Raw genomic sequence first — 16,181 nt, forward strand, 5'->3', positions numbered from 1 at the left:
AGGCTCCTCCGTCCATGGGATTTTCCAGGCAAGAGTACTGGAGTGGGGTGCCGTTGCCTTCTCCACCATGTTTAAGAGGTTTTTGTAATTCTTTCAAAATGGAAGCACCTATCAGGCTTCCCTCATAGCCTAGTCGGTAAAGAATCTGCCTGCAATGCAAGAGACCGGGGTTCGATTCCTGGGTCGGGAAGATCCCCTGGAGAAGGAAATGGCAACCCATTCCAGCATTCTTGCCTGGAGAATCCCATGGACAGAGGAGCCTGGCAGGCTACAGTCCATGGGGTCGCAAGAGTCGGACACGACTTAGCGACTAAAGAGAGAGAGATTTAAACTCAGGAAAAACAGTATTTTGGGGGTGCGTGATTCGGCAGAGCTTCACACAGTGGAATTCTGAATAAAGTATCTGATGCCCAAGTAGTTAGTACATAGATGATTGTGGCTTTCCACCCTTAAGAGACCCCGAAGCCCCACCTGCACCCTTTGGGCACCTTGCTCATTTCTCCAGATAGAGCCGCTTAAAGCCCTGACTCCTGGGGAAACTGATAGCCAGCAAGCGCCAGGGTCAGGGCACAAGCCCGCCCAGCTGCTGCTGATTGTCAGCGCTGCTCCCCGGTGATAAGAGTGACATAAATAACAGCTCACTAAAATGCAGGAGCGATTTGCTTTAAGCACTTCAGCACCTGCTGTTACTAATTAAGGGTTTAGCCTGCCACAGATTGCAAATGGAAATCCAGTGTTTTAAAAATGGCAGAGACTGGCGTGCCCTGCCTGTTACCCCGATCTCAGTAATCAGAGTGGATGAAGAGCCTGGGTGATGATGGTGTCGCATTGTAAAAAACTGCCCACACTTAAGGGAGCTACACCAAGGTGATTATCCCTGAGTGCTGAAATTAAATGCTTTTTATTTTCTCTTTGGACTGCTTTGAATTTTCCAGCCTCCCACAATGAATATCTATTGCTTTTGTTAAAAGAGTGCAGTAAACAATTCAGGTAGAAAAAAAAAATTCCCCCAAATGAAGCCCGGCATCAGTTCAGGTCGTGGTGCTCCCAGGTGAAAATCTTAGAGGTACTAAAGGCAGTTTTCCAGAGCTGAATATACCAGAACGTTTTATTCATTTTCCTTTTATTCTTATCAGTGGATTCTTCTCATCACCTGTGCTCATATTACACCATCAACAAGATATTTTTAACTGTATAAATATTCAAATTTAAGTTGATTAGAAGCTCTTCAGTTAATTTGAGTTACTTGGGGATAGTGGGGCAGTGTTCTGATCTGTCTGATTTAGGAATGTTCCTCCTGTGCTGATTTTGTGGGGCAGAGATGGAAGCTTTTGACAGGAGAGCGAATCAGTTCTTCTCAGAACAGCTTTATTTCCTGCCCCTCTGTGTCCTGTTACAAGGTGCAGAAGGGCCCATGAGGGGTACGTTGCTTCCTCATCTCTTTCAGAATCTCTTTCCACCTCTCCTCAGTTTCTCCCCAGTACCTGGGTTCTGCCCATCAAAGCTCGCTCTTGACTTTTCTCCACAAGACTAGCTGAGGAATTCCAGAGAATTTAGAACTGGGCCTCTGAGCAGAATATTGCGGTGAGAAGCATTAGAGCTAGCCAGGAAATGGTTCATGTTAGTAACTGATGCACATTGTTCAAAACTTAACCTGCATTACCTGTGGCTCAAGAAATGAAGACAGCAGTTAGGTTTAGGGCTATTTTCACTGCCTGATGTGGACACATTTTCCTTCTAATTCTACTCTCCCCTTCCCATCTCCTTGATTTAATGAGTTCCACGTGCTCAAGTTTGGTGTTACCTGGGATCATAGGGCAGTACTACCACCTGCAGGATATTGTACAAACATTTCTCTTTAACAACAATCCTGTAATTTAAGTAGTATTACCCTGCTGGCCAGATGAGGACTGCGTAGGTATCTTACTCAGAGATGCTAGTTAGTGACTGAACAAGGCAACGGATGCTGTTAAACCTACCTCAAAAGCCTTTGCCCTCTTCTGCAAACTGTGTCAAGCTGTTAAAAAATATGTTGTATATTAACACATATATATGAAATCTAGGAAAATGGTACTGATGAACCTATTTGCAGGGCAGGAATAGAGATGCAGTCATAGAGAACCAATTTGTGGACGCATTGGGGGAAGTAGAACATGGGATGAATTGAGAGAGTAGCATTGACTTGTTTACACTATTATGTGTGAAATAGGTAGCTAGTGGGAAGCTGCTGTACAGCACAGGGAGCTGAGCCCAGTGCTCCAGCGGGGTTGGGTGGGAGGTGGGAGGGAGGATCAAGAGGGAGGGGATATATGTGTACATACAGCTGATTCACACTGTTGTACAGTAGAAACTAACACAACATTGTAAAGCAGTTATACTCTAATTTTTTTTTTTAAAAGAAGGATCAGTGACAGCTTTAGTAGCAGTGATCTTCCACTATTTTCTCTGTGTTCCAAGGATTGAAAGCCATTCTTTCTTAATATCGAAAAGAAAAAAAAGATTCCTGGGATGTAAGCTCCATGCGGGCAGAGAGCTGGTCTGTCTGTTCACCTTGCATTCCCAGCACAGCATCTGCCCTGGAGTTAGGGACTCAGTAAATACCAATGGTGAGAGTACTTAGACATCAAGTATATTTAAGCAGATGCAATAAAAGTGGCAGGAGGTTTTAAAGGAAAAAAGAAACTTTACTACTAGAAAGGTTTGCAAGTGATTCATAGCCCAGGACATTCTAGTTGATATGTGTTTTTTGGTATAATGATTAATAGCACCCCCTTTGTTCTCATGAGTCTCAGTTTGGAAGGTAAATTAAATGGTCACCTCATCTGTAGCAGACACGTTACTTTTGGACATTCATAGGTTGCTTCAGTTAACCTGGTTAATTGAAAAACAAAAATACAGTTACTCATTTTAGGATCCCTTGTTTCACTGCTTGGCATTTGGTTCACAAGGGATTGTAATGGTATAAAAGAAACCCTTTGCCCCAGTGGCGATTCACAAACACTCTTCACTCAAAAGCATCATGGTGGGTTAGAGTCCCACTTCCTCCAAATATTAATGGAAATGAGGAATGTTTACAAAATTAAAAGGAAACACTCTAAAAGAGTTCTGATTATCTCTACTGTAGAAATTACAGATTTCAAAATTCACTTAAGAGTGTTACGCTGTCTTCTTAGAATGGAGAAAGAGGACATGAAGCTGATGACATGGGTTGATATTAGGCTATGAAAGGCCATGCTAAGGAGTTTGAATTTTTATTCTGTTTAAAATAGAGTGGGGCAGGAGAGTGGGTTTGGCTCACAATGACAAATTGAGCACACCTATCAACATTCTGGCCTCCCCAGTCTACCTGGCAAGAGTTGCTTAACAGCGTGCTGATTCCTTTAGCAAGTAAATATTGAAAAGACAAAAAAAAGCAGAGGTGGTATTCTAAATTAGAAGTCCATGGAGACATATATTCAGTTCATGTCAGTTCAGTTGCTCAGTCATGTTTGACTCTGCAACCCCATGGACTGCAGCACGCCAGGCTTCCCTGTCCATCACCAACTCCCAGAGGTTGCTCAAACTCATGTCCGTCGAGTCAGTGATGCCATCCAACCATCTCATCCTCTGTTGTCCCACTCTCCTCCTGCCTTCAGTCTTTCCCAGCATCAGGGTCTTTTGTAAGGATTCAGTTCTTCATATTAGGTGGCCAAAGGATTGAAGCTTTACCTTCAGCATCAGTCCTTCCAATGAATATTCAGGAATGATTTCCTTTAGGATGGACTGGTCGTCAATCCTTACAGTCCAAGGGACTCTCAAGAGTCTTCTCTAACACCACAGTTCAAAAGCCTCAATTCTTCAGCACTCAGCTTTCTTTATAGTTCAACTCTCACATCCATACATGACTACTGGAAAAACCATAGCTTTGACGAGATGGACCTTTGTTCGCAAAGTAATGTCTCTTCTTTTTAATAAGCTGTCTAGATTGGTCATAACTTTTCTTCCAAGGAGCAAGCATCTTTTAATTTCATGGCTGCAGTCACCGTGTGCAGTGATTTTGGAGCCCCCCCAAAATAAAGTCTGTCACTGTTTCTACTGTTTGCCCATTTATTTGCCATGAAGTAATGGGACCGGATGCCATGATCTTAGTTTTCTGAATGTTGAGTTCTAAGCCAACTTTTTCACTCTCCTCTTTCACTTTCATCAAGATACTCTTTAGTTCTTCTTTGCTTTCTGCCATAAGGGTGGTGTCATCCACATATCTGAGGTTACTGATATTTCTCCCGGCAATCTTGATTCCAGCTTGTGCTTCATCCGGCCCAGCATTTCTCATGATGTACTCTGCATATAAGTTAAATAAGCAGAGTGACAATATGCGTCCTTGACGTACTCCTTTCCTGATTTGGAACCAGTCTCCTGTTCCATGTCCAGTTCTAACTGTTGCTTCTTGACCTGCATACAGATTTCTCAGGAGGCAGCTCAGGTGGTCTGGTATTCCCATCTCTTGAAGAATTTTCCACATTTTGTTGTTATCCACACAGTCAAAGGTTTTGGCATAGTCAATAAAGCAGAAGTAGATGTTTTTCTGGTATTCTCTTGCTTTTTCGATGATCCAATGGATGTTGGCAGTTTGATCTCTGGTTCATTTTCTAAATCCAGCTTGAACATCTGGAGGTTCACAGTTCATGTACTATTAAAGCCTGGCTTGGGGAATTTTGACCCAAACTTGCCTGTGAGTGTCCAGGAGTCTCTGGTGGAGGCATGGGACAACGGTGGTCTGCTGCAGGGTTGGGGGCACTGAGTATAGCACTGCCTGCATGGGACCTTTTGAAAGAGGTCGCCATTACCTTCATTACCTCCACCATAGTTTGGCCTCAGGTCAAGTAACTGGGAGGGAACACAGCCTTCAATGGAAAATTGAATTAAAGATTTACTGTGGATGGCCCCACCCATCAGAACAAGACCCAGTTTCCCCCTCAGTCGGTCTCTCCCATAAAGAAGCTTCCATAAGCCTCTTATCCTTCTCCATCAGAGGGCAGACAGACTGAAAACCACAATCACAGAAAACTAACCAATCTGATCACATGGACCACAGCCTTGTCTAACTCAGTGAAACTGTGAGCCATGCTGGGTAGGGCCACCCAAGATGGACGGGTCACGGTGGAGAGTTCTGACAAAATGTGGTCCACTGGAGAAGGGAATGGCAATCCACTTCAGTATTCTTGCCTTGAGAACCCCATGAACAGTATCAAAAAGCAAAAAGATAGGACACTGAAAGATGAACTCCCCAGGTTGGTAGGTGGCCAATATGCTACTGGAGATCAGTGGACAACTCCAGAAAGAATGAAGAAACGGAGCCAAAGCAAAAACAACACCCAGTTATGGACGTGACTGGTGATGGAAGTAAAGTTCAATGCTGTAAAGAGCAATATTGCATAGGAACCTGGAATGTAAGGTCCATAAATCAAGGCTAATTGCAAGTGGTCGAACAGGAGATGGCAAGAGTGAACATCAACATTTTAGGAATCAGCAAGCTAAAATGGACTGGAATGGATGAATTTAACTCAGATGACCATTATGTCTACAACTGTGGGCAAGTATCCCTTAGAAGAAATGGAGTAGCCATCATAGTCAACAAAAGAGTCCAAAATGCAGTACTTGGATGCAATCTCAAAAATGACAGAATGATCTCTGTTCGTTTCCAAGGCAAACCATTCAATATCACAGTAATCCGAGTCTGTGCCCCAACCAGTAATTCTAAAGAAGCTGAAGTTGAACAGTTCTATGAAGACCTACAAGACCTTACAGAACTAACACCCAAAAAAGATGTCCTTTTCATTGTGGGGTACTGGAATGCAAAATTAGGAAGTCAAGAAATACCTGGAGTAACGGGCAAATTTGGCATTGGAGTACAGAATGAAGCAGGGCAAAGGCTGACAGAGTTTCGCCAAGAGAACTCACTGGTCATAGCAAACACCCTCTTCCAACAGCTCAAGAGAAGACTCTACACATGGACATCATCAGATGGTCAATACCAAAATCAGGTTGATTATATTCTTTGCAGCCAAAGATGGAGAAGCTCTATACAGTCAGCAAAAACAAGCCCGGGAGCTGACTGTGGCTCAGACATATATTAATAACAACCAAATGCAATGCTTAGTCCTTAATGGGATCTTGATTTGAAGATCTGAACATTAAAAAAAAAAAAAAAACACAGGAAAGTTTGAAATTTAGAAAGCAGATGGAATCAAATTGCCACTAAAACAAAAGTTGCAAAAACCCCCACAGCTTAAAAGACATGGAGAAGAGAAAAAATGCCCAGGTAAAACAATTCTAGTGAGAGTCCAGGCAGAATGTTAGCAGAAAGGAACATGAAATGGGCCCAAGGGCGCTTTCCTGGTAAAGAATTAGCCATCTGCAGAACCCTGGGCCAACTGGGGCCCTGGAGTTCTTTACTTGGGGATTCTCCCCCTTTATTCCTACTACAGCCAGAGCATGGGGCTTGCAAGCCAAGAGCCAAACTCAGGCACTGCTTTTTCTAAAGAAAATGAACTCTATCTGAGCCATGGGCTCCTGGTATTGGTAGTTTTCAGGTGTCTACAGCTGACAAGAATGGAAGGAAAGGCAGCTCTCTCTACCCCTGAGGGGGAAAAACCCAAGTGCTTGGTTTTTAGAGTAAACCCTGCCTTTATTTAGACAAATAGCCAGTCCCAGCCTCTTTGCTGTCCAGCCTTTCTTCCACCATCCCTCCCACTCACATCAAACCCACAGTTGGTGGTTCCTTTAAAAGAAATAGTGACTGGGGAAGCAGACTACCCCACCTTCAGGGGAACCTGCTCACACTGTTTCAGCTGAGTCCTTGATTCATATTTATGTTTGGATAACCAAGAATGGCAGACAACTGTTCCAGGGATAGGTGATAAAGGTGGTAGGAAAAACTTTTTAAATTTCTAATTTGTATCTTTAGAGGGGATATCATATCCTAAAAATAGCAGACTATGATCAATTATCAAAGGAAAAAATATTAGAAATGAGCAATTCACATTAAATTAACTGAAATTGTAAAAATCTTTAGAATAGGACTAAAGCCTGAGCTAGTAATATGAACAATAAACTTAAGTCTCTCAGAAGTTGAGATATGAAGGATCAATTTAGGATGCCGAGCATCTGACAGACTGTTCCTAAGGACAGAGACAACAGAGAGGAGGAAATGACCAAAGAAATAATAGAAGGAACTTTCTAGAGCTGAAGATCTACTGAGTGCCAAGTGAGCTGAGTAAGACCCATACCCAGATACATCCTAGAAAACGATCAGAGTCCACAGCATGAGAGAAAAGCACTAAAAGAAAAACAAGGCAGCCTTTTCTTTTCATCAGCAACTCTGGATGCAAGAAGGCAATGACCCAGTATCTTCAGAGTTCAGAAATAGAGATTCTAACTTGTTGGAGTATTTTGATTAGAAAACTAGCATTGAATTGTGAGCCCTAATGCCACCAAAGAACATAAATAAGGAGTTTTAACTCTTAAAACATTGTAGGAACAACAGGAGGGAAAAGGAAAATTTGCTCAGCCTAACAGAAAGCTTGGGAAAAGAGAAACAAAATTATAGTGAATGGAAAACCTGAGATAACAAATGAAAGGAATGAGACCATTTCATGTTAAGTTATAAACGTTTCACAATTAATTAATGTTAATTAATTACATTATATTGATTACCTTAATTAGCTAATGTTCATTAACTAGTGCCATTAATGTAATTACTTATTAAAAACTTAGTAATTATATATGAAATCTGAAATCTGATAAAAAAACAAAAAATTCAAATATATGTTACTTGTAAAATTCATACAAAATCCAAATGATATAGAAAGCCTCAAAATAAAGGGATACAAAAAACTAACTGCTGAATAACAGAAAAAAATAAAATTTCATATGAAAAGCATTAAAAAAAGATATATTCTAAATATAGTTTATTCTCAATATGGTTAGCAATATGTGATATTTGTATGTTAATACATACTGAATAAACATAGGTCACTATATATTAAGTATTACAGTTACATATTTGTATGAATGTATGAAATTATTAGGAACCTTTATGTACCTAATCTATAGTTATACACAGAGTCTATAGTTAGAGAAATCAATAAACTGATAAACCATGTTTAGAGAGGGACAATTTATACATCTGTTTCATAAACTGAAAGATCGAGTAGACCTAAAGTAAGTGAGACAGCAATGAACAAGTTTAATCTGAAAGCTGTGTAAAGACTATATGCCCAACGGAAAATATGCAGTTTTTTTCAAGTATCCATGTAACATTAAACATCGTATATTAAGTCACAGAGAAAATACCAACCAGTTCTAAAAAGCAGAAGTCGTGTTGGGTATATCCACTGTTGACAATACACTGAAACAAGAAATGAGTCAATAGACCCCAAAATTAAAAAAAGAAAAAACCACTAACCACTTGACAATAACTTCATTATGTAGGTGTTTAACACTTATTTTACTAGTAAGCATTAAGGAACAAAAAAGGCAGTCTAAAACTTAACTTTATAAAGTGACTTCAAGCTGAGATTTCACAGACAAGTTTTATCCAAACTTCAAGAAGCCTATAATTTCTTGTTTTATAAAATATTCAAGACCATAGAATGATTTTGAAGCTTTCTGTTTCTTCAAGGCTGGCATAACCTTGATACCCAAACCAGATAAGTCAGCACCATAAAGCAAAATTATATCCAGTTTTACTTATGAACATAGATGCAAAAATCTAAAATAAAATAAATGAATTGAATCTGTTTGCATTAAGCATAGGTTTATCCCAGTAATTCAATGATGACTTGACATTAGGAAATCTATTAATGTAATTCACTAATGGATGACAGGAGAAAAAAATACAGTCATGTTGATACTGAAAAAGCTGCTGATAAATTTTAACACCCATTTCTGATTTAAAATTCTTAGCCTCCAAATAGAGAACTATTTAACTTGGTAAAGGGTATTGACCTTCAGTAGTGGTAAAAACATTTGAAATATCCTGTTATAGAAAGTCAGGAACAAGACAAGCATGCTCAATTCACTCCTGCTATTTACTGTTGTTTTGAACGTCCTGTGTGTGTGTGTTAAGTAGCTTCAGTTGTATCCGACTCTTTGCAGTCCTATGGACTACAGCCCTCTTGGCTCCTCTGTCCGTGGGATTCTCCAGGCAAGAATACTGGAGTGGGTTGCCATGCCCTCCAGGGGATCTTCCCAACCCAGGGATCAAACCCGCATCTTTTATGTCTCCTGCATTGGCAGGCAGATTCTTTGCCACTAGCGCCACCTGGAAAGCCCTTTGAATGTACTAGCCATGGTTTAAGATCAATAAGTAAAAGACATAAATTCTGGAGACAGGAATAAAGATGTCATTTTTAAAAACTATATGATAACCTATCAAGGAAATTCAGAAGAATCAGCTAAAAAATATTGGAACTAAGTGGAGAGTACCTTAAAATACTTGAAGCAAATTCCTTATACAGAAATCGATAGTGCTTCTGTTTGTCAGCTATAATCAATCAGAAAGTATAGTGAGAAAATATATCTCTTTCACAGTGATTCTGAAATCTTGAAAAATCTAGGAATCAATGTGTAAAGACACTTGAAAATTCTATGTGAAGGTAACTAGAAAACTGAAGCTCCAGTATTTTGACCACCTGATGTGAAGAGCCGACTTATTGGAAAAGACCCTGATGCTGGGAGAGACTGAAAGCAGGAGGAGAAGGGGAGGATAGAAGATGAGATGGTTGGATGGCATCACCGACTCAACGAACATGAGTTTGAACAAACTGACAGATGGTGAAGGACAGAGAATCTTGGCGTGCTGCAGTCCGTGGGCTTGCAGAGTCAGACATGACTTAGCCACTGAACAACAACAAGAAAAATGAACAACATAAGACTGGATTTCTCTGAGTCACACTTCCTAAATAGGGAGATGTAATACCATAATGATAGTCCCTAATTAATCTTTAAAAATAAATGCCAACCTTAATCAAAATTTTAACAGGACTCCTTATGAAACTTGACAACCTGATGATAAAATTCTGTAGGAAGAGACATTGTGAGAAAATATCTAAGGACCAAATTGAAAAATAGTAAAGAGGGAACCATATGCTCTAGCAAATATAAAACATAAAGAGCTAGTAATTAGACAGTGTGCTGTTAACCAGGAATAGGCAAATAGATCAATGCATCAGAATGAAGTCCCCCAAAATTTACATACATACATATATAATACATATATATGGCATTTGAAACTACTAAGAGAAGTTTATCTTATTCATTAATGCTGTTCTTTGACATTTTAATTGGGTTGTATTTAATGTGTGTGTAGAATAAAACACAGAAATGAAATATTAAGATGGAAATTCTATTTTTTGTAACTAAATGTGCTTGAAAATATCCCCAAATGAAAATAAAGAACCTTTTTGGTTCCTAATCTTGGACTTTGAATAGCATGTATATTCCATTCAAAGAAAGGATTTGGTTTGAGTATTTGTTAGAATTGGGGCATTTAAATCTTTCTCCATTCTTTGAAATGTGTGTTTCATCAAAATCAATGATACAGTCCAATTAAAATTTTTTAAATGAAAAAAAAAAATCAGATTTTCTCAACAGCAAGACTGCAAAGGCCATGCTATTTGCTTAACTATCTTTCTGGAGCCTTTGATGAAGTATTAATTTTCTATCTAAAAACATTTTGTTTTCTACTAATTCCTTTTATTTAGATGTCCTCTAAATAGTAATCATTTAAAATAAGCATATAAACTTGTATAAACAAGCAAGAAAGTAGTATTAAGAGAGAAACAAACTTTAAAATTGCTAAGCACCTAATAAATGCTTTCATCAAGGACATTCAACATCTTCAAGTAAAAATTTTGTGGTGTGTTCTTTCTCAAATGTGAAACTTGTACATTGTAATCACTCTTAAATAAAAGCACATTTTGTACATGTATATATGCACACACACACACCTATATATATGTACATACACACACACACATAAATCATGTGGGAGAGGCACCAGCTTGGTTCTCTCAATAATAAACAGGTTTTGCAGCAGGGTGGACAAATGGGGAACTGCACCAAAAGAATCTTATCTATTGTTAATAGGATGAGAAAGAAACTTGTAGGACAACCACAGTAGAATGGTATTTGCAAGTAAAAACTTTAAAATAGCATGACTTTCAAATCTGTTCAATACCTAGGTTCTAAGGACATGAAATGAATAGCTCCTGCCCTTGATGTATGCTTATAGTTGGCCATTCAGTCCAGCTGAATAGTCAGTCATTGGCTGTTTGTAACCTTTATTTATTTTCTCATACGTGATGACTTGTTCTCTATGCCTAGACATTAATTGTGCATCTGCTTTTTTCCTTCTCTTTCAGGCAAATATAGACCTCTTATTAGTAGGCGATGTCACAGTTCAGTACCTGGCTGATACTGTACAGAAATTATTTTCAAATATAGTGAAAGTCACCATCATCATTAGTGATGTGAAGAAGGCAGCAGCACTTATGGATGATTGCATGTTCGACATGGTTTTCCTGAAGCTGACTTCTTCACCAACTGCTGAGGAGCTGGAAGTGGTCAAATTAATTAGGTAAAATCTTGACTATATCTTTAGAATAGTTTTTATTAAAACTTGCTTCTGTAAAAATCCTTAGAAGACGATACTATTCTACTTTAATTTTTAAGATGAGAGATATTTTCGAGGGCAAAATCTCTACATATGTCTTTGTTTTTATGGCCAGTTTGGCATGCTATTATAAAAATTGTCATTTTAACTTAAAAAGTAATAGATGAGGGTGAGGGTATAAGAATTAAGTCGTAGAAATTTATTTGATATATAATGCTTCCCTTAATTTGATAGGCACTCCTTTTTAATAATGATGTCATTAGCATGGCATATCTTTTCAGAGTTCATTAATTGTTATAGCAGATACTAAAGCAGGTTACCACTCTGGGTCATAATGGCTGTGGGCTGAAGGTGTCTCTTTCAAGAAATGTCCTGATGTGAAAGAGCCATGAGTCTCTCTGTATCCACTGAGTCCAAGTCAATACCGCATCCATTACTCTTGTTTCATCCATCAGGTCCATAGAAGTTCTGCTTCTGTTTGACCCACTTCACTCTGGAGATCTGGACTCTAGAGGTGAAGAGTTAGGTTCTTCCTTGCTTGATTACATATGATTTTGAGTCATTTAGGATGTTTTTAAATAGGATTAGGTGAGATTGAATGCGTTTCCCTTCTGTGAGAAGACTCGATGAAGTGTAATTGCAAATAATATTGATATATGTTTAAGGACTTCTCATCATTATAGGAGAGCTCTTTCTAGACCAAAGAAGAAAGTTCAGAGCAATACTGTAATCCCAGAATAAAAAGGAGCAAGAATATTACATTAGGAGAAAAGAAAGATGGGACTGGGAAAAAGCCAGAGCCACTGGTTACTTGTTAAAGATAAGACAATACAGACCCTGCTCCTGGGGTTTCTTGGAACTTTTGGTCTTATGAATTTCATTGGCTTTCTACTCAGAATATGAACTAAACAAACCAGGCAAATTACCTCAAAGAGGATTTCACTTCCAAAACATGTTGTGTACAATCTTCTTTCTGAAGATATACCTATTTTACTAATACATCTTTTCAAAAAGTCTCCTAAACATAGAATACCTCTCATTGAAGGTGCATAGTAATATCTCACTTATATAGCATTTTAAAGAATTTACAACAGCTTTATGGGGGCAGGGCTTTGTCATTCCTACTCAGCGGATTAGAAACCTGAGGCTGAAGTGACTTGCATGAGACCACATGGCTTGTGTTCACACAACTCAGACTAGAATTCTTTATTCTTCCCTTCACGTTCTTTCTTCTAAAAGTCTGTAATGATCTGGCTGTTTACACCTCTGAGATCCCATACATGCCAAACTTACTCTAAACTAAACATATCATTCTGGAAGAGCAGTGGACCAGCCGGGTGGCTGATCTCGCTTCATTCCAGGGGCCACAGTCTAGCCATGCTCCTCCAAATGTAGTAAAGGCCTCGTGCATGTGCATGATTGAGGCTACATTTTGAACAGGATAAGATTAAAGTTATGTTGAAGAACAGGCTTTACGTCTAGTCACAGTTGTTAAAAGCTTCAAGGACAGAGGAGAGAGCCTCTGTGTGATCCTTCCCTCTGTGGATTCTTTCTCTGCTCTGAATAGCATAGCTTAAGATGTGTTAGCAGAGAGAAGAAGGCAGATAAAGGAACTAAGTATACAGACATGTATATGATAGTTTGGTTATTTTGCTGTAAAATCATTTGTTTGAAAAGAAAAAAATAGATAATTTGTCGAATACACTTGAATTTGGTTTTCTCCTTTTTTGGTCTCATTATGTTATTCTCAATATTCAGTTTAGGTATTGACTAATACCGGGTGTTCCATACTTTGCTCTAGGTATGGGTGGGTGAGCATACCTCAAAAGGACTGTGAGTCCTAACTTTTGTGTTCCTCTTTGAAAAAGGGACAAAGCTTTCTTTGTGGAAGCTCTGTGTTTCCTGATACTGACCTCAGCAGCTGGAAATGTCTCTGAAATTCCCTTTCTTGTCCTCAGAACTGTTGTGACTTTATGGCTTATTTATACCCTTATGGACCATGTTTATATTTTGAGGCTATACATTTTCTTAGGATAATGAGTCTCATGAACATCTTGCTCCATTTATAAGGCATTAAATCTTTATCTTTCCTAGAACACTTTATCTCATGAGTTTTGGGCTAACATTAAATAACTAACCCAAGATAAAGGGTTTCAGCTTAGCTTTTTTTATGCTGTATTTTGTATTTTTCCCCTTAGAGCTTTGTTGTTCTATCTCAAAATCTGGACAGGTTCAGGAAAATATAGAAGTATTTACCTTACTCTTCTCTCTTTGGGCACTTGCGTGCCCTGCCAGTAAGTAAAGAACTTACTATAGAGTGAAACTGGTCCATGTTTATTTTCAGTGTCAGAGCACATGATCACAAATGTATGTATATCTATAATACATATGGCTTTCTATTGCAAATGAGAATGAATGTGTACTCTGTTAGCTATATAAACTTCTTTTAGGAGAAAATGCAAGCAAGCTCATTAAAAAGATTTTAAAATTTATTCTTACAGAAGAACTATGGTTTTGGCCTGGGACTAATCATGAATCAGTTTTAAATATTCATAAAAATAATAGTACTTTATACCCTGACATCCTCAAGAATGATGACATGTCTTGATTATAGGTTGACATTCCTAGTAAAGTTCAGTTCAGTCAGTCATGTCCGACTCTTTGCGACCCGATGGACTGCAGCACGCCTGTCTTCCCTGTCCATCACCAACTCCTGGAGCTTGCTCAAACTCATGTTTATTCAGTCAATGATGCCATCCAATCATCTCATTCTCTGCCATCCCCTTCTCCTCCTGCCTTCAATCTTTCCCAGCATCAGGGTCTTTTCCAATGAGTCACCTCTTCACATCAGGTGGCCAAAGTATGAGAGCTTCAGCATCAGTCCTTCCAATGAATATTCAGGACTGATTTCCTTTAGGATTGACTGGTTGGATCTCCTTGCAGTCCAAGGGACTCTCAAGAGTCTTCTCCAGCACCACAGTTCAAAAGCATCAATTTTTCGGCACTCAGCTTTCTTTATAGTCCAACTCTCACATCCATACATGACTACTGGAAAAACCATAGCTTTGACCAGATGGACCTTTGTTGGCAAAGTAATGCCTCTGCTTTTTAATATTCTGTCTAGCTTAGTCATAGCTTTTCTTCCAAGGAGCAAGTGTCTTCTACTTTCATGGCTGCAGTCACCAGCTGCAGTGATTTTGGAGCCCCCCAAAATAAAAGTCTGTCACTGTTTCCATTGTTTCCCCATCTATTTGCCATGAAGTGATGGGACTGGATGCCACAATCTTAGTTTTCTGAATGTTGAGTTATAAGTCAACTTTTTCACTCTCCTCTTTCATCAAGAGGCTCTTTAGTTCTTCTTTTTGATTTTGATGTTATTTCATGAATACATTCTTATTGAGCCAGATGAACTCAAAATACCACCCAGTGGTAAAGTATTTTAAGATGATCTCAAGATTCATATTCTTGGTTCCAGAATTTTGGGAGTATTTGACCCTTGGCTCAGGTCAGTCCTGAAAACTGAGCCAAATTCAAAAGGCTGACACTTGGTAATTCAGATGCATCCAGACACCCTATCTTACAAAGGCCAGTACAGAACATCAGAGTATGTTGCAGACTCATCCACTGTGTTTGCATCCTGTTTGGCATTGTGATTTTCCAGTCCACGAACTTTCTCTGAGGTCCTTCAAACTCTGTGATTCTCGTGAGCTCAGAGAAGTACAGCGATGGGGAGGGAACACAAAATGTGCTTGCATCTGCTCAGTCAGCAAATCAAGTTTGATTCCGATTTCATTTTTTCCCGTGTAGATCCAGTTGTCTGATCAGTTAACTTATTACTTCATTAAGGAAACCCAATCTCGTGAGCCACAGGGGCCTTACAGGTTGTCCTGTTATGTTCCCAAATTCCAGGAGATCCTTGACTTGACAGTGCTGCTCAGAAAATCCGATTTGCCAGTCTGCATGACCTGAATTCTCAACAGTAAACACTATAACAACAAAACGTCTAAGTACTTTTTCTTAAAGCATTATTCTATAAATAAGAACTGAGGAACATTCTAGATGTTTATTGTTTCTAGCATCACATCATCTGGGGAACCTGACTTAGGGTCACAGCAGAAATTCTTCTGACAAAAAGCACAGTGTAAGCAGAGCACACCAGCCTTCGCCACTGACTGCAAGAAATCGTTGTGTTTTATCGCAGGAGCCGTATTAGTAGCAAGTAAACTCACAGTTTTCATATTTATAGTAAAACTCTTAATTTTCTCACTGAAAATGATGTTGTTTTAATTAATTAATAAAGGATATTACTTGTTAGAAAGACCAAACAAGACCATGCCAGGTTAATTTGATTGCATTGGGCCCACAGGCAGCATAATGGAAACAGTACTCAGGGAGGCTGCTCCTCAAAAATGACACTGGCTTTTGTCCTTTGAAATCCTTGTGCTATAAAGGAAGTGCATTTAAAAATGTCTCCTGGCTTCATATGGACTTATAAGAACCTTTTGGTTCTCCTATTAGATGATAG

The 16,181-nt window shown here is 39.0% G+C and overlaps 1 protein-coding gene across 3 annotated transcripts in view; it reads left to right on the top strand.

Moving 5' to 3' along the window:
- Positions 1 to 16,181, top strand: part of SOHLH2 (spermatogenesis and oogenesis specific basic helix-loop-helix 2) — a 43,374-nt gene that overhangs the window by 4,804 nt on the left and 22,389 nt on the right. For all 3 annotated transcript variants that reach the window (XM_081551829.1, XM_081551830.1, XM_081551827.1), the window contains one exon: positions 11,406 to 11,620. In XM_081551829.1, the coding sequence (XP_081407955.1) occupies positions 11,406 to 11,620 (215 nt within the window). The remainder of the gene's footprint in view (positions 1 to 11,405; positions 11,621 to 16,181) is intronic.

This window comes from Giraffa tippelskirchi, chromosome 12 (genome assembly GCF_054371585.1).
Source record: "Giraffa tippelskirchi isolate mGirTip1 chromosome 12, T2T-mGirTip1v1.2.pri, whole genome shotgun sequence".
Lineage (NCBI taxonomy): Eukaryota > Metazoa > Chordata > Mammalia > Artiodactyla > Giraffidae > Giraffa > Giraffa tippelskirchi.